This window comes from Rhea pennata, chromosome 7 (genome assembly GCF_028389875.1).
Source record: "Rhea pennata isolate bPtePen1 chromosome 7, bPtePen1.pri, whole genome shotgun sequence".
Classification (NCBI taxonomy): Eukaryota; Metazoa; Chordata; class Aves; order Rheiformes; family Rheidae; genus Rhea; species Rhea pennata.
In genome coordinates this window covers 14653726-14673326 of record NC_084669.1, presented here as the reverse complement: position 1 = coordinate 14673326, position 19601 = coordinate 14653726, and the positions used below count along the sequence as shown (strand labels likewise).

The following is a 19601-nucleotide window of genomic DNA, read 5'->3' as shown; positions in this document are numbered from 1 at the left end:
GCAGATTTACCCCAGGGTTATAAAGGGAGGTTGGTGTCCAGCCTCTCATGAGTGCCAAGGAGCGGCAGATGTCTCTCCATCACCTGCTTTCACTGCCAGTGCTCTGCTGGTCAGAAGCAAGGTAGATCTTCTGACGTTGCTCCCTCTGATTTGGGATGGGGTTGGAACGATTGCCCATGAGGAAGATGAGGCGTCATTGAACCCTTCATCCCAAGGCTGTTCTCGTCCCCTTGTAGCCACAACCCCTAGGTGGGGAGAGTGGGAGTGGAGCTGGCTCTCTTCATCCCCTTCTGCGTCTCCATCGCATTTGGCTGACAAAGCTTCATCCTCCTCGCGCTGCTTAAAGCCAGGTGCAGCCTCTGCAGCGCCCAGATTCGTTCTGGCATCCTTCGTTAGACGGTGTTTGTTCATGCTGCATTTTTCTTTTTACTGGCTTGTTTGGACACGCACTGGTACATTCACGGCCCTCGAGCAGTAACGTGAGTCTCTTTCCTATTAGGAAAGGGGCCAGGATTTGGGGGGGGGGGGGGGGGGGAGCGGGAGGGCGGTTTAAGCAGTAGTTTCTGAGATATTTCCTTCTGCCGCCACACCCTACATGAAAGAGCAATATCCGCGGCTTCAGCTGCTATCGCAAGGCTCCGAATGTATCTCTTTTAATATAGATTGGTATCATTTTGCATTTTAAAGTAAAAACACGCTGCAAGCTGCAGACAGCTGTCGGTTGGCAGCTTTGTTTGAACATCTGGTATTGCTGGGCTGCTGTTCAGCACGTTCTAACTACGGGATTCATAAAGATTATAATCCAGGCTTTCAGATTCTGAACAGCCACCTCTCAAAAAATGGGGGGAAGCGAAAACCCAGGATATTTTGCGTACGGAGACAGTTGGGGGGGGTCCTTGGCGCACATTGAGGTCAAAATACAGACCTTCCCCGGCAGAGCTCTCGGCCCGGCAGCCGGGGTTGTGCCCCAGCTTGTACGAGCGGCTCAGTCTGCCGTTCGGTTCTGAGCCCCGACCGGGCTCGCGGGACGCGGGCTTTACTGCACGCAGGTGTTGAAGGGCTGCTTTGGGCCTGTAAAACGCCGTGGAGAGCCTGGCGCTGGCGGAGCTGTAGAAGTGCAAAGTTCCCCTTTTCACTCTCTCTTTTTTTTTCCCGTTTGAGTGCCCAGTGCAATTGCATCTCATGTTCTTCTGGGTGGTTTCTGTTGCTGGTTAGCTGAAGCAGCAGATTCTGCTGCGGCTTTGGAGTAAATGTTTGCAACGGTTATATGCAGCAGCAGGACTCTGTTTCCTTCACTTTAGAAATCAGTGGTGGAACAGCCAAAGCTTTGAATAAAGATGTTGATGTGTCAAAACCTCGTTTCCAAGAGAACTTGAATCCCCTTTTCTTAAAGGAACCAAAAGGTTGAGATAGCACCATTTGTAAGTCCTAGCCCTTCCTATGCAAGTTAGGCACTTTCATTGACACCTTTTAGAGTTAAGCAGCCTCTAAGCCCCTAACAGGTTTTATAAATCTTGTTAGTTGATCTGCATTTTTTGCAAAGCTCTTTGAATCCAGCCTATAGGTGCATAAGTCACCTTGACTTTCCATAAGACTTTGACTCCCAAGTCACTTTCAGGCTCCATTTGTCAGTTGGAAGTGCACAAAAAATAGCTCCCCCCCTTATCCTTATTAGAAAAACAACTGCCTAGAGAAATCTAGCTGTGCTCCAGTTGGTGCAAGCCAGTAATAGGGGTGCATATAAACCTGTTCTGCCCTTGTTTGTGTTGATTTAACTTACCAGTACAAATTAAAATAGCCTTGAGCAGTTGGAAGTTTAACTAGATCAGTTGGGAAGGAAAAAAAATCACCACTTTTAAATCCAAGCAGAGTTTCCTTTCTAGAGCTGCCCCGAGCCCGGCGAGGGGCTTGTGCTCTGTGCGCAGCCGGACTCCTCGGCTCCAGGTCACCACGTGAGAGGCTGCAGGTTGTTGCCCTGGCACTTTCTGATGGTCTCATGGCTCGGATGCTTGAGAAGCAGGGGAAGAGGGTGAAGCGGGTATCGCAGCAGATACTCAGCTCGTAGGTGCTGTCTTTGGTTTCCTCTATAACCTCCTTGCGTCTCCGAGTCCTCAGACTGGCACCCTCCAGAGAGAAGGTTGTTACTCGAATATAGACCGCCTGCCCTGCCTGCCAACCTCGCAGCAGGGTAGGAAGCTAAAGGAGCTGTTGTTCAGAGCTGCTGCTCAGGTCTTCCCATGCCAGGGCTGAGCCACGGTTGGTGCAAAGCAGAGGTCTCTGGGCAGAGGAGGGTGCCAGCTGAGGGTCGGTGGAAGGGGCTGGCTGTGTTTCACCCCTGCAGGGAGAAAGCTCTGAGGTCACGTAGGCCAGATGGATTTTGAATCCAAGATGTTTATTTGGAAGAGGGTGTCTCAGTTTTGCAGGGGTTGCAGATGGGGGTAGATTTGCTGCCAAGTGATGGGAGTGGGTCTTTCCAGGATGACTGCTTTTGAAGGCAAGGCATCCCGCCAGCCACAGACAGGGGACTACTGGCCAGGACCTTGAACTCGCAGCACATTTGGACGATCTTGGGATACAAAGCTAGAAAAGACTGGGACAGGAGCAGACCAAGGCAGGACTGGGGGTGCTGCCAAAGTTTGCTTGTTTTTTGTGGGGGTTCTGGAAGGAATAACTCATAGCTGGTATGTCAGAGCAGTGTGGAAGGGGGCTTGTAGGAGAAGAGGATTTTGTGATTCAGCAAACTGAGTTAAAATGCTGAACAGCTACCTATTTTTGCCACTGCCCAGCCCTCTTCGAGTCAGCAGATTGCTTGTGAGAGCCAGTTCAGGGAGATGATCCAGCTCAAAATAGCCTACTTGTTTTACTGGGTTAATTTCTTATTTGGGTCCATGGTTGAGAAGGGGCAGGTCCATGAAACTGAAGGCAGAAGAGACAAAAAAAAAAGGAGTTTAAGGCCACAGTAGCTTAAGTGTAATTTGGTTGAAGCTTTCAAGAAAGCACAAGCACAGAGTGCACTGCAAGCAAAAAGGTCAGGACTTCTTGCATGATTTCTCACACTCAGAGAGCACACTGTGAAACCTGGTTAATCCTGTTCCTTCCCTGCTCCTCACACTGGTCAGTGCTGCCCTTCTCCAAGCTGGGAAACTGGGGCCCACCATGAGGAACTGATTTGCCTGGGACAACAAAGCAAGTTGGGCATCTTCCTATGTCACCTTCCGGAGATTTGAGGAGCACCGTCATTTCTCTCCCCCTCTGACTGCAAGATCCCTCCACTCTGGAGCACCTTAGCCGGGGCTTTTTGAGGCAGGCAGTGTTGCTGCAGGGCCCAGCTTTTATTTTCTGGAATGGCAGGGAGGAGACACAAGGATTCAATGACGATGTTTGTCAGCAAGGGCCAGGTGTGCCCCACGTGTTGATGTCTGTCCAAGGCCTCAAGTGGCTGGAAACAGTTGTTCAGAGTACTTAGGTTCAGATCTGACTCCTGAAACTTTCTAGGATGTCGCAAAGCCCTGTGCCTTCCCTGTTGTGGCGCTGATGAGGTGCCAGTGCTCTGGACGCCAAGCTGAGGTCCCATGATCTCCTGGCCCTGTCCCCAGGTAGGTGACCCAGCTGCTTGGGGGACGTTTGGTGCTGGATTTCGCCTAGCTTGGAGTAGGAGACCTGTGTCAGGCAAACAGCTCAGCAGCAGGGTGAATCCTGGTGCTGATTTATAAGCAGAGGACAGTCCCAAACCAGGATGTTTTTTCCCTAAAACCAAAATAGAGGGAAAAGGACTCCTCCCTTGCATCCCTGGTGGCAGAGAAGACACAGACCTTGTCCTTCATAAACACAAAGCCAAGCCCTGTGACTCTTTCTGGCTCTCTCTGCTCCCAGGCGAATGCAGCCTGATCTGTCCTCCCTCCTGAAATCTGGCCGGGAGTCCTGCGGGCTGGGAACGGCTGCTGGCTGGAGTCCGCACCCAGGCCTGGGTGGGGATCTCCTCGCGCTCCCTGCATAGCAGAAGGGGAAAACAGGGTTTCTTGAGCTCCGCTCTGCCTGAGGGCCTGGTCAGGCTTGTAACCACAGCCCTGTCGGGCCAATTCGCCTCGTTCCCTCCATCCCCCTGTCCAGACCGTGATCTCTGTGCACCCAGCTTGCTCCAGCTGCTTTGTCCCAGGGCCACCAAGCAGGGGTGAGGTTTGTGCAGGTCCTGAGCAGGGACAGCAGAGCAATGTGGTTTTGCATATTTCCACATCTGCAAGGACAAGGGGAAGGTGGGTTTGCAGTTTGGGAGGGGACGGGGCCCAGGTGCAGGAAGCACGGCAGCGGACGCGTGAGCCCCGCGCAGTGAGGAAATGCTTCATGCAGCCATGCAACAGGCCTTGGCTGTGGGCCTCGGTGCACTGGTGGGAGTGGGAGAGCCGGGAGCGAGGCCAGGGGCTCTTGAAACTGGTCTCCGGGTCTTGCGCATGCAACGCCCAAAAGCATCTGCTGTTTCCCCAGCCTTGGGTGTGCTTGGGGGAGGGCTGGACAGGATTTTCCGTGTGCCTGGGTCCTGCAGACTGCTGAAGGGATGCTGCTGAGGGAAAACAACCTTCCTGGGTATCATTTTGTGAGAAAATTGGGGTCTAAAGGTGATGGAGCGGGAGCTGTGAGTCAGTGGTGGAGCTGGGCTTGTCCCAACATCCGTGGGGCTAAGGGCCTGGCTTAATGCCGGGGCTGGTACCACCTTGCTGAGGCATCGAGGAGGGAGTCAGCAGTGAGGGATGGGACTGTGGGAGTCCTTCATTAGCCAAACACTGCCTCTGCTGGGCACCTCTGTTTTGGGGGGGATCACAGCCTGCAACATCACCCCATATCAGGCAGGCCATTTGGCCCCATGGTTCTGCCCTCCTGGACCTGTCCAGGGGCTGTGTCCAGAGCCCTACTTAAAACTGGGGTCCGAAAGCTGCTGTGAGAGCCCCTGACCGCCTTCCCCCAAAGCTCCCGTTAGGTCCCACAGTGGCTCTGGCTGGTCACCAGGGTGAGCGAGCGCTGTCCCAGGGCCTGACGCAGGATGTCCTTTTTGGGTGTTGGCAGCTGGGGACGTCATTACGGGCGGGATAGCAGGGAGGGCGGGATTGCAGGGGGATTACGGGCAGGAGGACGCAGCCTTCGCCGGTAAATGTGGGTCACATCTTCCCCACTGCCCTGGTGGGAGAAGGCGTCTTTGTTGTGAGCAGCTGGGATTTACTGACTCTTGTTGGACGGGCAAGGGCCAATTTCCGTGAGCACTGATGGAGGCTGGAGGAGGAAGCATGGTTCATCATTCCCCGGCACTTGGTGGGTTCGTGCTCTCTCCGACATGAGCCGTGCCCACTACCGGATCTGAGCTCTTCCCTTTCCTCTGGGGCAGCGCTCCTGGGCAGAGTGGCTGCCTTGTGCTCTGGGTTGAAATCCTGCCGGGCTGAATGTAAATTGATTTCTGGTAGGTTGATTTGCAAAACCGTTCGCTGCTGAAACAAATGAAGATATCACCTGCGTCACACATAACCCGTTCCTTCTCCGGCAAACTCCATCTGAGGCATGGCCTCATGTTCCCGTTTGGGCTATGGGCCGTATAAAATGTATCGCCACAAATAATCCCTGCAATAAAGCCCGCGGCAGCTCAACAACAGGCAAAGAGCAGGAGGGGAAACAGAGGCCCAGAGAGGTGAATTAACTTCCTCAAGGTTGTTCTGAAGGTCACTTTCAGACAGAGAATAGATCCTGATTTCCTGGACTCCCGAAATCCCACTGCTGGCCCCACGCAACACAATGCTCCTTATTTTCCCTTTGCTAACAAGTTCTTCCTCTCTGCTCGGTGTAAACAAGGGGAAAAGCAGTCCTTGGCTGCCGGGATTGCCGCAGTCCCTTAGCACGAGCTGCAGTGCAGGATCTGCTGGTTTGAAGGCTCAGCGAGGAGGCAGCTGAGACCACCAGTTTGACGCCCGGCGGCTGGGGGAGCTCGCTCTGAGCCGAGCTGTACTGGGGAGCCGAATACACTGCGCGACCTGGGCCGTGCGGCTCTGCATTGCGCTGTCCCTCTTGGCCGCGCGGCCGGACCTGCTGGGGAAGGGAGACGGTTGCTTTCCGATCAGGTCTCCCCAGCTGCTTGTGCTGCTCTTGCCACGTGGGACTTGGGTCTTCCAGACTGCCAAACGAGCGGGCGCCGCATTCAAGAGCCCTGACCCCTCCGTGTGGGTGCTGTTCCCCTTCCAGAGCCGGCTCTGCGCACTCCCCGCTCCAGGGACTTGCCTCCACCGTGCGGACGCCGGCGCAAGTCGGAGCCCACCACCACTCCCACCCCGAGCTGAGCCACGGAGCAGCTCCCCCCGAGGAGGACCGATCCCCTTGCCCTCGCCTTTGCCCTTGCACAGGCTGGTGTTGAGGGTCTTCCTAGGACCGGCCTGGCTGGCAGGAGCAGGGAGGGCATTGCTACCGCCTATCGTTTCCTTTCCGGGCGTAGCTGCCGGCCGGATGCAGGACCCGGGGGAGGCCGGTCCCCGGGGAAGGGCGTGGGGGCGACGCTGGGAAGCGGAAGGCAGAAGGGGCCCCTTGCACTAGGCCCCGCCGTTAAAAAAGCAGAGACGAGCAGTGGATGCAGCGACTCCCCCCCCCCCCCCCAGCCGCCCCGCTCTTCCCCCGTCTGCCGCAGCCGGCCCCGGAGAGCAGACGCTGCTGTGCGCGCCGTTGCGAAGTGCGTGCTGCCCCACGGCGGTTTGGGAACAGCTGGAAATAGCCAGGCCACCCCAGGCAACCAGATGTTCAGCTTCGGCTCGGGCACCATCTCCTGCTGGGCTCACGCAGTGGCTGGCGGGGGGCTGGGAAGCGACGGGAGTTGCGCACTGGGACATGGTTTCGGCAGGGCTGGCGACGCGTTAGATGCACGCAGAAGAGCGTGGCTCGCTCCGCTCTCGCCGCCCGCCCCGCGGGTGCTCCGGGGACAAGGGCTGACCTAAATACCTCCGGGCAGACGTGAGTCATGACTCGGAAGAGGCGTCTGGCCGCTGTGTGCCAGCCAAGCTGTAGTGGTGCCCCATACTGGGGTAGACGCTGGAGTTGGGGCATGGGGCTTAACCTCACGATTGCTCCTTCCTGCTTGCTAGGGAAAGCTCGGAGATGTCAGCTGCTTGGGCCAGACCGGGCAGTGTTTCGCAGGGCGATGGGACGGGTGGGAAGTTTCTCCATCTGCCCTGGCATGAGAAGTGGGTGGAGAGTCACTCTTGCAAAAGGCATCCTGGGTCAGCCAGCGCCGGCCGTTCAACCTCCAGCCCTTGTCCGTGAAACACCAGCTCTCGCGGCATTTGGGGCACCTGGCGAGGGTGGGGGTCTCCTTGATGGCCGCGCACTGGGTGGCTGCCGCCCCCCATCCCTCGCACGAGCAGCTGCTCCCGTCCCCCGCGGGGGATGAGACCGCCTGCTCGTGTGCAGAGAGCGCCGTGAGAAAAGCGAAGAGCCCGCGTGCATGCTCCCGGCTGGCCGGGGAGGGCGAAGCTGGCGTGCTCGGGCCTCAGACCTCCCCTCCTGCCCGGTGGTTACTGTAAATTTGTGCAAGATGAAACCTCGAGCAGAAAACATTTCCTTCCTGTCTCTGTAAACCGATCGGCCTCCTGCAAGCAGCACGGGGGCTACAGGGAGTTTTAAAGTGCTGGTTCTCCCCGGCTCGGGACCGGGCGCCCTGTCTGCAGCGGGCGGAGGATGGACGGGCCAGAAGGGGTCGGTGCCCGGTTCGCTGCTCGCCCGCGGGTGCGCGGGGCCTGCAGGGACGATGGCGTTGGCCCTGCCGCGAGGCTGCAGAGCTCCCCCAGGCCGTCCAAGGGGATGCTGAGCCCCGGCATCCCTTACCGACGCCAAAATCAAGGCCTTAAAGGCTCCTTGTCCCAGCAGCTCCTCTTGCTTTTTTCAGGACGGTTCACACTGGGGCCAAACTCCCATGCTACAGTTTGCAGCCTGCCCCTTTCAAAACTCCCCTGTGACTGCAGCCAGGTGCAATTGCAATGCAGAATGTCAAAACCTTCCACGTTTGAGCAATTGCTTGTATTTGGGGGATGGGGGGGGGCAGCTCACGTGCTCTGCCCCCGAGTCAGCCGAACCGTGGCAAGAAGTGACGGAGCATTTTGCAAAGCGTCGCCTGTTGTTTGCAGGTGGGGGGTGCTCTCAGAAGGGATCAGAATAGCTCGTAGCGTAGGTTTTTCTCAGAAAATCGGCTAGTTTATTGTAGAGCAGGGCTGAAAAGCAGGAAGTTTGCAAGTGGGAGGCAAGGGGAGGTGAAAGTTTGCACTTGCCTCCTCGGTCCGTGGTTTTTGTGCATTAAAATTCAGTCGCAGTGACTTCGATCCCATTTCCAGCTCTGAGCTGCTTCACAAGGGGAGCCAACAACCTCTTTCCCCAAGAAAGCTCTGTGTCAGGATGCTCATCTCTCAATAAGGGTCCTTGATCCTCGTCCCTGGGCTCAGCTGCAGGTGTCTGGAGCCATTCCCAAGAAAGGCATCTGCCCTTCATGGCTTCTTTGCTCCAGTTGCACCTTCCTCCTCCTCCTCCTTCCTCCCCCTCACACTCTGTGCTGCTCCCTCAGTTCTGTCTTTCCGGTTGTTGCAAACAATGTCCTTATTCACTCGGCGGCTGTGATTTGGCTGCGAGGGGAAAGAGCGAGTGCAAAGGAGAAGGAAGGAGGGAGGTGGAGATCCAAGCTCTCCTGCCCTCGGCCAGTGATCCAGTTGGATTTAAAGGGACTGTGTTGAGCAGTCTGGATTTCTGCTCCCTTCCACCCCCAGCAACCCCCTCAGTCCAAATTCGGGGTGTCTTAAAATTATTTATTAAAATCCCAGTGAATTTGGTTGCATGATACCATGCAGTACAGGAACTGTGTGGTGATCCTCTCTTTGCAGACCAGGACAGAAATGGGGACTTGCCTGAGTGATGGGGCAGGTGTGAGCGAGGAGGGAGGTGTGGTACACGGTAGCATAGCACGCACGCTGTCTAGTCGAAATTTTTTCATCCTGCTTTCTTAAGGGAACGAGGGCTGTGCAATCATGCTGTTTGTCCATCTGCCCACCTGTAATAATGTCTGAAGCCCTGGCTAATTGCTGCCCAGTTTGATGGAGGGTGTGAAGCAGCATCCTGAAAGCTGGTGTGCAGAGACTCGGTTATCGCTCTTGCTGAGAGGATGGCCCTGAGGAGAGAACAACCTTTATCAGACGTCAGAGAATCCACGTAGGCCTCACTTTCCCCGCCAACATCGCAGCTCTTAGCTCCTCCAGGTTTTCACCGCTCCCACTCTTGGTTCAAACCAAAGCTGCTCCACAGGGCTTGGGGCACCTATCTGGCTGGCACAAAGCGCAAGAAACCACCAGGCTCCTTCCTAATCCCGGCTGGAGTCGAGCTGGGGCTGGCACGAAGCTTAGTGCCTCCAGGGAAGAGCTGCTGCGGGAGAAACCGCAGCTTAGGCGAGGTTTGCGGAGCACCGAACGTCCCTGCAGACTGGGGTTTTGCCACCAGCTTTCCTGCTGGCAAGATCTTCCTGCTGTGGTGGGTTATCCGGGAGACGGTCTGCGTAGCCCCAGAGGAACGGGACGTTTCCTCCTCCCCCTGGCCGCTGGCCGTCCCCCGGGAGCGCGGGAGGCACCCGCAGGGCTCCCGGCTTTCGGCTCTCCTTTGAAACCCTGTCACGGGGTTTTGCTGCCCAGCATGGCTGGACCAAGCCGTGACTTGCTCCTGCTGCGCCGGTGGCATCTCCAAGGTCACGTTGGCCTGGGCCAGGCGTCATTCAGGGTTTTGAGGCAGGGAAGGGGAGCGCTAGGCTCTTGCTGTTGAGCGTGAGAGGGCTGCAGGCCAGACAGGGGTATAATCCGCAGTCAGCGGGTGCTCAGCGCCGGCTGCGGACTTATTAGCGCTGTCCTTCGGGAGAGGACAGCGGTGAACCCAGCACAAAACAAGCCAGGGAGATGCCTTGCCTGCAGGTTTCTCCGGCTGTGGTCCGCCTGCGAGGTCTCAGGTGGGTCTGAGCACTGTCCCCTGCCCCGGTGTCCCCTTTTGCAGCCGGGTAATTGCGGGCCAGGAGAGCGGGGACCGGTGCGAGTCGCAGGACTGAGGCTTGTGGTGCTGGAGTAACATAATGGCTCTCAGACGAGGAGCCCGAGCGCCCCGGGTCTTCCAAGCTATTAAACTCCTTACTGTCATCTCTCTGTCTTGTGACTTCAGGCGTTTAATCTTACAGATGTTCTGGTCTATAATGCCAGTCCTGTCCCCCGCCAGACATCCCCCCCCCCCAGCTGACGTAAACATGTGGCTGGAGTTTCTCCAGCCCAGGTTGCCATGAAATTTAACATCAAGGTCCCAGGGCTCTTCCCGTTCTAGAGTCACAGTCTCGGTGCTGTCACCCTATTAGGTGCCTGCAGTAGGGAGAGGGTGCCCCAACTCCACCGTGGGTCCGTCAGGGCTTAGCTTTAACCCCAGCACTGGCATTGCCCATCGGAAAGCGGGTTGCTTTTGAGGGAGCACCAAGCTTCCTCTCCGGTGGCGGTTTCCTCCGGGCAGATAATTATGGCAAATGATTTGCTCCACAAGCACAGCCCATCCTTCCTGCTCGGGCATCCTCCGCGGCTGGGCTTTGATCTGACAGGCACCTTTCGACTTGGCGAGCAAGTCAGCAAGCCGTTCCTCTGTGCGCGGTCCCGCCAGGACCCATCGCGCACGTCCTCGCCGGAATGAGATTTTGCGATGCTTTCTGCAGAGACGTTCCTCCAAATAGCGTTTCACTCCTCTTATGTGATTATGGGTGCTTGCAGTACCCCAAACCAGCCCTGGCTCCCAGTAAGTGCCCCCAGGAATTCATCCCGCTCGACCTACGGATAATTGAGCAAAGGATAATCTCAGTTAATTTCTCCTTTTACCTTCAGCAGGCCTGTGGCCTCCTTGGGGTTAATGCCCGTCGCGTGCTTGCAGAGTGGTGCCTGTCTAACCTCCTCCTAGGTTGCAGCTTGCCTTTTTTTTCTTTTCCCCTTGAGAGAAGGAGGAGATTACATCTAATTCCAGCGGAATAAGCTGGTGTCCAGCAAGTAGCACCGTCTCGCTGGGGCCTGTCGGAGCTAGATGGAGCATCCACTTACCCCAGCCACAGATTAATTTATTAATTAATTTGTCAGATTAATTCACATCAACTCTCTGCTGGCTTTGGCATATAATATCCCTCTGTGCTCAGGAGTCCATTTACCACTCTGACGACTGTGGTGGGAGATAACAACAGATTTGGGGCTGGAGGGGCCTAATCCTTGCAGGAGCTGAGGCCCCTCCTCGTGTGTGTTTAGCTTGCATACGAACGTCACGGTCATTGCCTCCTGTACATGCTTTGCACTACCTTCCTCCTCCAAAACCTGCAGCTGGAGGGTTTCTGACACCCTCCTGTGCTTGCACCTGCTGTGGTTTTGCTCCCAGTCCTTCATGCAGAATATTTTCAGTGGCCGTTCTGCAAACGCACAGCACCTCCGCACGTCTCAGAAGGCGAACTAAGATCATGGACTTGCTTAGAGTCTAAGGACTTGAGTAAGAGGAATATGCATGCCGAGAGCTCCAGTTAGCCCAGCATCAAGGTCATGCATGAAATATGAGAAATTACCCTGAGAAATTCTGATCCTGGAGGAGGAGGAGGAGTTCATGACTTCAGAAATACCAGATTTGGGAGGGGATGGAAAGGAAAGGGATATATCTCCTTTTCAAAATACCTAAGGAATTCAATCTGTGCTATAGAGACAATGAAATTTCTCTCCTCGGTGCCAGAAGGGGTAGTTTATACCCGTGTGTCTTGTTAAGGCTTCAGTTGCTCTGGGTGAAAAACCCTCCCATCCCACTGCAATCTCAGCTGCGTATGGTTTTCAAATCACCCTAAAATCAAGAGAGTGACTCAAATATGAAATTAAAAAGAAAATACTGTGTCCTCTCTTCTCTCAGATTTCTAAGCCTTTGGGTTGTATATTTCAGCCACTTTTCCCAGCTGTGAGGGTCTATTAAATTAAGTTTATGCATACATATAAAAAATAAAGTTATGTATATATTTATAATTTCATGTAATCATATGGTTCCAGCAGTTGGAGCCTTACAAGCATGTGGAATACTGTGAGGTTTGTTAAAAGTTACAAAAGTTGGCAACTCGGCCGCGGCAGCTGCGGCGCGGCGGAAAGGCGGGCGAAGGTGCCCACGAGCGCAGGGCTGCCGGGTCAACGCCGTGGCTCGCTCGCTCGCAGCAGCGGCGCTGCGGTCGGGTACCGAAGGTGCGAGTGGTGCGAGCCGGTGGTTCCCCCCGCACGGGCGTCCCCGCGGCGCCGGCAGACTGATGCGGGGTGGGTCTGGCCGCGCGCGGTGGAGACGGCGGGGAGGGAGGCGTAGAGAAGGGCTTGGGGCGAAGGCTCGCTATGTTTTTTTGTGCTCTCCAGCTTGGCGAGGGAGAAGTTCGGTGCGTGCTGTGAGATGTGGCCGGCTCCCGGGCTCGGTCAGCCTTCGGCACACTTATTAGTTGTTGGCTGTTCAGCGGACTGGGCTCGGGTCAATTCCACCACCAGCCTCAACCTTTCCGTGGCCCGGATGAGGCCAGAGATGGGCAGGGAGGGTTGGGGAACGCCTGGGAGGACAAAGAGGTCTCCTGGGGTCTGGCCAAGCCCAACCACTTGCAATAACCAGCCACTGGGCCTCCAGAGGGAGAGTCCTCCTGGGACCAGCAGACTCCTGGAGATGGCTCTTGCGCTGGGAGCTGCCGGCTGGCCGGTGCTTCGATGTGTCCTTGCGGCCTGGCCTTTGGTGGGCCATGACATGCCACGTGGCCTCACCACGGTGGGCTCCAGTGCCCCGCCGCCTATCTTCAGCGCTGCTCACTGCTTTCCCCGAAACATCCGGGCTCCCTCCTTGTCCCTTGCTGGGACTGGAGCTGTGCTCGTGCATGGCGAGAGCAAGCTCTCGGGGTGGCTTCTGCTCACCTGCGTGCCCAGCGCTCCAGGCGGCCCGAGGATTTCCAGGAACCCGCAGCGGCGAGGAGCCACAGAGAGCCGCAAGGAAGACCTTTAAGGAAAGCTTTCCAACTGCAGGAAAGCCAGCAGGTGCTGAGCAGGGACGCAGCCCCTGGCCGCATCTGCGGGGAGGCCTGAGGTGCCCACCTACACCCAGCCACCCAAACGCGCCGGGGCGCCCAGGTGTTTCCGCTCCTCCTTCCTCTTCTCGGCCGGGCGCCTCCGGCGGCCCGCGGACCCGCTGCGCGGGGCGCCAGCCGGGGGGGCAGCTCTCCCCAGCCCTTGGACGCCGACCTCCCGGCTGCTTTCCCGCAGCCGGCTGATGTCGGAGGCTGGAGGTGCCGGAGACCTTAAGGAAACCGAGAGGTGGGAGGAGGCTTCAGATTCCTGCTCCTGCATCGAGTCGGAGGTGACAGCCATTCCCTGCAACGCAGTTAATCCCGGCAGCGCTCCTGCCGCCCTCCCCCTCCCGCCTCGGCCAGGAATTAATTACTTGATTATAAATCCCCGGCGGCGGTTGGCAATAGCACTAATCCCCCTCGCAGCTCGGCCTCGCTGCCGGTTGCTCTCCGTCTCGCCCCCGCCGGCGGGCGTCGCTCCCGCCGCCGCGCTTCGCGGCCGGGCCGAAGCCCCTTCCCCTCCCTCCCGGCGCCTTCACCCGCCCCCCAACCCAAGCCAGGGATTTTACCGCCGGGCGAATTAAGGGCAAACGTCTGCGGAGCCTCCTCCCGGCGGGCTGTCGAGCCGGTGCCCGGGGCCCTGTGCGTGCCGAGCCGGAGAGCCGGGCACGGGTGCCGAGCCGGGCACGGGTGCCGAGCCGGGCAGCAGCCGGCTCAGACGCTTGTAGCCGGGTTGGGGGGTTTCAGCACCTTGGGAGGGGGGTGGCGGGGGGGGGGGGCACCAGCCTGCGCTTCCTGGCTCGCTCCCGCCGGCAAACGGGCGGGCTGCTCTTCCCAGGAGGAGAGCTCTGCTTTAAAATGAAATCGAAGTTGGTTTCCAGGGGTGTTTCGGAAAGCCCGGCCCCTCCTGCCAGCAGTGGGGCTGGGGCTGGGATGAGCTGCTCTGTCCCCTCCCGTGGGGTCCCCCGAGCGCGGCTCCGGCCAAGCTGCCGTGAGCAGGCTGTGGCACAGGACCCGAGGGCTTGGCTGCGCCAGGGGGGCCCTGCTTGGCCATGGGGGTGCTGCCCCACGCTGGGTGCTGCTGGTGGCACTGGGTACGGCGAGGAGTGCTCTTTGGGGTGCCCTAAATGTGAGGCCTTCAGCTCGTAGAGAGGCCCAGCACACACAACCCCTGTGCAAGGCCGTTGAAAGAGCGCGTTTTCCATCGCAACCAGTTGTGCTGGGACTGATCCCAGCCACGGGCAGCCTTTCAGCTTAGCAGGGGCATCCTGGCTTGGAGACCCAGGTTGTTTCTCCCCTGGAGCACGGGCAGAGCCGGTGCCAGCAGCACCGAAGCCTCCCAGTGCGTGTGGTGCAGGCACGGACGGCTCTCCCCTCTCTCGTCCCTGCAGAAGATGCTGATGAAGCAGCAGGACCGCCTGGAGGAGCGGGAGCAAGACATCGAAGAGCAGCTCTACAAGCTGGAATCGGACAAGAGGCTGGTCGAGGTGCCTGATGCTTTTGGCCATGCTGTGGCTGATCCTGGGGACCGTCACTCTCTGGCGCTGTGGGGCCTGGCTCCTGCTGGGGGTGGGGTGGGGGTAGCAGTGACCTGCTGATCAGCCCTTTTGGGGGACATACTTGGAGCAGCCCCATAGCTTCATGGGTCTTGGGGTGAGTAGTGAGGCCAAAAAGAGTCTGGAGGTGGGAGATCACGAAATAGGGATATGGTGGGGAGCTGCTGAAACCCTCTGGGGGTTTCTGAAAGGTGGGTGCTTCGCTGGGACACATTTAAAATGAGATCTGCTCTTGGTCCTTGACGTCCCTCAGCCTCTCCAGGAGTTGGGGGGGAAGGCTGGGGAGCATGATATGTCCCCAGCTTGGGGTTTGGAGGGCTCAGGGTTGGGGACAGGCAGAGTTTCCTCGGGGGAGCACAGCAGGATGCAGAGTGCAGCTGTGCCAGCCGGCCTGAGCATACCCCCCCCCCCCACCACCACCCTTGGTGGTGTGGGAAGTTGCTTGGCTTTAGACCTTGGGAGGATCCCCTCCCCCTAGCCCCCACACCATCGATCCAGGGGATCTGCTGGATCAGCAGAGCCTCCACACTAGCTCTGATGGGTTTCCCACCATGTGGGAGTCCTATGTGTTAGCTGGCTGTGGGGTTTGCTCTGTGTGAGCATCTCTGCAGAACACAGATGTGAGTGCAGCTCTTGGGCCACACCTGCCCCACTGGGGTAAGGAAGCCAGGTGTCCTGGGACATTGCAGAGAAGGTTGGAGGGATGCAGAGGAGGCTAACCGTGCTCCTGTGCCACCAGGAGAAGGTGAGCCAGCTGAAGGACGAGGTGCGTCTGCAGTATGAGAAGATGCACCAGATCTTGGATGAGGACTTGCGGAAAACCATGGAGATCCTGGACAAGGCCCAGGCCAAGTTCTGCAATGAAAATGCAGCCCAAGTCCTCCACCTCAACGAGCGCATGCAGGAGGCCAAGAAGCTCCTCAGCTCCGTCCAGGTCATGTTCGACAAAACCGAGGACATCAACTTCATGAAGGTGAGAAGAGCTGTCCCTGCTGGGAATGAGAAGGGGAGCTGGGGACACAGGGGGTTTGGCCGTGCCGAAGTTCAGGGAGGGATGGGGCACAGCACCGGGCAGGCTGAGGCTCCAGCACCACTGGCTCCAGCAGCCAGAGCAGTGGTATAACACAGATTAGCTGCTTTCTGCAGAGAGCTCAGCGGTGGCAGGAAGGTGAGGAGGGGACATTCAGTGCTGGCCTCCTCAAGCCCAGTGGGAATCAGTGCAAGGAGGGAGTGGACAAGGACATGCTGCAGCTAGAAATGGGTCTGGCCCAGTCACTGCTGGGGGGGAGGGGAGCTTGTGGGGCTTGGACCCCTCCTGAGCCCTGCCAGACTCAAGGCTGTCCTAGCCACAAAGCCTGGAGCCGGTGCCCAGACCAGGGCGAGGGGACCCTTTGCTCTCTGAGGCGAGGAGGGCAGCAGGATCTCCCAAAGTGAAGGAGATGCACCGTCTCTGACTGCAGGAGGGGCTGGACGAGCTCTGCCCTTTCCTGATCCCCTCCAGGCCTAATCCCCTCCTCACATCCCTCCTAAAGAGCCCTGCTCTGGGCTGTGGGGATGACAGAGCCCTCCTGGGGCCTTAGCAAAGGGGCTTTTCTGGGGAACCAGGTGCCTCGGCGGCCCGGGGGCGGGGGGGTGAGACCCTGTGGCATTGCAGGGGGTTGTGACCCAGAGCATCCGCAGGAGGGCCAAGGCAGGGAGTGTTGGGGGGGGGGACTGGGGCTGCCGGGGGGGGGGGGGTGACGCATTCTGGGGGTGGCCACTGGGTTGGCACATGTCCCGGGGACGGGATGGGGGATGGATGGGAGACGCTGGTGCAAGGACTCGCCTGACCAGGGCTTCTCCTTCCCCTCCTAGAACACCAAGTCTGTGAAAATCCTAATGGACAGGTAAGCGCGGCGGGCAGGCGTGTTCGGAGGGGAAGGGGGCTCTGGCGGGGGGCAGCGGCGTGACGTACGCTGAGGAGCAGGGCCGGGAGAGGCTTGCTCCGTGCCTCGGTTTCCCTCTTCGTCCAGGGAGGATAAGCAGTGCTCTCCGAGCGGCTTCGAATCAAGTTCTCCCTTAGACCTAGAGCAAACATTCAGCTTTGCTATAAAATAGCCTCCGGGCGCGTGCAGGGAGCTGGGGTGGGGATACGGGGGCTTGCAGAGGGTGCCGGGTGCCGGGCCAGGGCCGGGGCTGCCGGGGGGGCGTTCACAGCCGAGCCGCCCGGAGCCGCCGTCCCGTCCTGAGCTGCTGGGAAAGGCGACAGCGAGCGGACGCGAGCCGGTCCGCGCGGACGCCGGCACTGCCTCCGTCCGGAGGGCCTTCGGCAGGCGTCCGGGCCCCGGGAGGGTGCGGGCGAAGGAGCCGAAGCGGGAGCGGCCCGGCGCAGCGTGACCCTCGCCCCAGTGCGTGCTGTCCCTCACCCGTCTCCTCTCTGCCCCTGGTCCCCAACAGGACCCAGAACTGTACGGGTGGCAGCCTGCCCCCACCCAAAATTGGCCACCTCAACTCCAAGCTCTTCCTGAACGAGATCGCCAAGAAGGAGAAGCAGCTCAGGAAGCTGCTGGAAGGTGGGTGACGCGCGTGGCCTCGTGCCCTGCCTCTGCCAGCGCCCCCCTTGCCCCCCACCGTGGGGTGGTAGGGCTCGGGGCGGCCCCCGTCCCGTCTCTGCTGCCCGCAGGCCTGGCTGGGTCACGGCAGCTAAGGCAGGGCCGGAGCGCGGGTCTCGGTGCCGGCTTCGGTGCCGTTTTTGGGTCCCCCCGGGCAGAGCCCTCCCTCCACCCCGCGCCTTGCGGAGGGCGAGCCGTGCCGCACGCCGCCGCAGAGCCGTCGCGCTCGGGGCCGGCTTTGGCAGCGCCCCGGGGAAGGGCCGTCGGGGCACATATCTCACGCGGACGCGCTTCTGTTGCCCTTCCGCAGGTCCTCTGAGCACGCCGGTCCCGTTCCTGCAGAGCATCCCCATGTACCCCTGCACGGTCAGCAGCTCCGGAGCGGAGAAGCGCAAGCACTCCACCGCCTTCCCCGAGGGCAGCTTCCTAGAGCCATCGTCCGGGACTGTGGCGAGCCAGTACATGAGCCAGGGCGCTTCGGCTGGCGAGGGGCAGTCCGCACAAGCCATGGTGCCTTGCAGCTCCACGCAGCACATAGTTGGACTTCCCAGCGGCCCGCAGCCGGTGCACTCGGGCTCCGTGTTCAACCCATCTCACTATCCCAACACCACGTCATCTCAGCAGTCCGTGCTCTCGCAGTACGGCGGGCGCAAAATCCTCGTCTGCTCAGTGGACAACTGTTACTGTTCCTCGGTGTCCAACCACGGCGGGCACCAGCCCTACCCCAGGTCGGGCCACTTCCCCTGGACAGTCTCCTCGCAGGAGTATTCGCACCCGCTCCCGCCTGCGCCCGCCGTCCCCCAGTCGCTCCCGGGACTTGCCGTGAGGGAATGGATTGACGCCTCCCAGCAGCACGGGCGGCAGGATTTCTATAGGGTCTACGGCCAACCTTCCGCTAAACACTACGTCACCAGTTAACCGTGAAACCCTCCGGAGAGTCCTGGTTAACGGCACGGTCGGAGAGAAAAGTCTGGTTTGTTTGGGCTTTTTTTTTTTTTTTTTTTTTAATCAAACCCAATTTCCTTCCCACCTCAGGCCCCTCTAGGATTTTGGGGAGGGTTGATCTCTCATCTCTTTTTTTTCCTTTTATTTTTTTCCCCCCATTCCTTTCAAAATAATACACTTTTTTTTCCCTTTTAACTCTTTAATTTAATTTTGGAAAGTCCTTCCTGCCCCTCGCTGGGAAAAGACGAGGGAGAAATTACCGAGAAGAAATCGAGAAGGATTTCAGTCGGGCGTCTGGGTCTGTGTGTCACGCTTGTACTTCCTACTCGCTGGCTTTGGAAAACAGCAGAAGGGCCAATGGCTCCTTTGCTCTTTCGGTTTCTCTGAGTTCATTTTTTGGGGGTTTGATTCATTTTTTTCCCTTCTCTCCCTCCACCCACCACCCTACTCTTTCCCTCCTTAAAAAGAAAAGAAAAGAAAAAAAAAAATCTATCGTTGATTCAGAATGAAACGATACCTGTAGATTTTGGGTTTGTTACTTTTTTTTTTTTTTTTTTAAGGCTCCCCCCCCCCCCCGGCGTTAAAAGGCCACTTCTCATGCATATTGGCTTTTTTTTTTTTTTTTCCCTCCCTTTCCTTCTTCTTTCGGAGATTTGTAAATACACAATGGCAGGAAATTTAATGCACAAAAAAAAAGGGAAAAGAAACTTAAAAAAAAAAAGAATAAATAATAAAAAGAAAAAAAACTGTTCTAGTTTTCAGAGGGGGAAGCGCTGCCGAAATGCGCTCCCCCCTCCCGCCCCCCGCGTATCGCTGATGCAACTTCCTGTAACAAGCACTTTGTATAAAAAAAAAGTGGACTTCCTGCTATACGGCACAGGTATTTATTCTGTAACCAGTTTTAGAACACACACACACACGCACACACACACAAATATTCAAATAAATGTGATCACTTAGTGCAAACGCTTCGCTCTGCTGCAGCTCTTCCCCCCCCCCCCCGCCCTGAACCCCCAGCCCGGGGCGGCCGCCGGCTCCGGCACCAGCTCCAGCTCCAGCACCGGCTCCGGCACCGGCTCCGGCACCGGCCGCGGGCGCGACAGAGCCGCGGGAGGGGACGCGGCGTGCGGGAGCCCCGCCGGCTGCTCGGGGCCGGGCCGCGGCGCCGCGGGGGCTTTTCTGTCCCTCTTTTCGGGTGCGGGTCCCTTTGGGGCGTTTCTTATTTATTTATTTAGTCCCCCCCCCCCCCCAGCGGTAAAGCAGCGTTGGTTTCGTTCTGGTTTGGCTTCGCGCCGCTTCCCCTTCTCCCCTTGGCGCCTTTCCTTAGGGGGAGCGGGAAGGAGAAAAGCTCAGCGGGAGGAACGCGTGCTGGGGGGAGAGGGGCCGCTGCCGGCC

At 58.2% G+C, this 19601-nt stretch overlaps 1 protein-coding gene across 1 annotated transcript in view; it reads left to right on the top strand.

The window, feature by feature from the left end:
* The window catches only part of TRIM8 (tripartite motif containing 8), a 35804-nt gene extending 16632 nt beyond the window's left edge, over positions 1-19172 (top strand). Inside the window, exons 3-7 of the mRNA XM_062580621.1 lie at positions 14506-14601; positions 15410-15643; positions 16525-16556; positions 17107-17222; positions 17572-19172. Coding sequence (XP_062436605.1) covers positions 14506-14601; positions 15410-15643; positions 16525-16556; positions 17107-17222; positions 17572-18179 — 1086 coding nt within the window. The 3' untranslated portion in view covers positions 18180-19172. The remainder of the gene's footprint in view (positions 1-14505; positions 14602-15409; positions 15644-16524; positions 16557-17106; positions 17223-17571) is intronic.
* Positions 19173-19601: the final 429 nt, after the last annotated feature.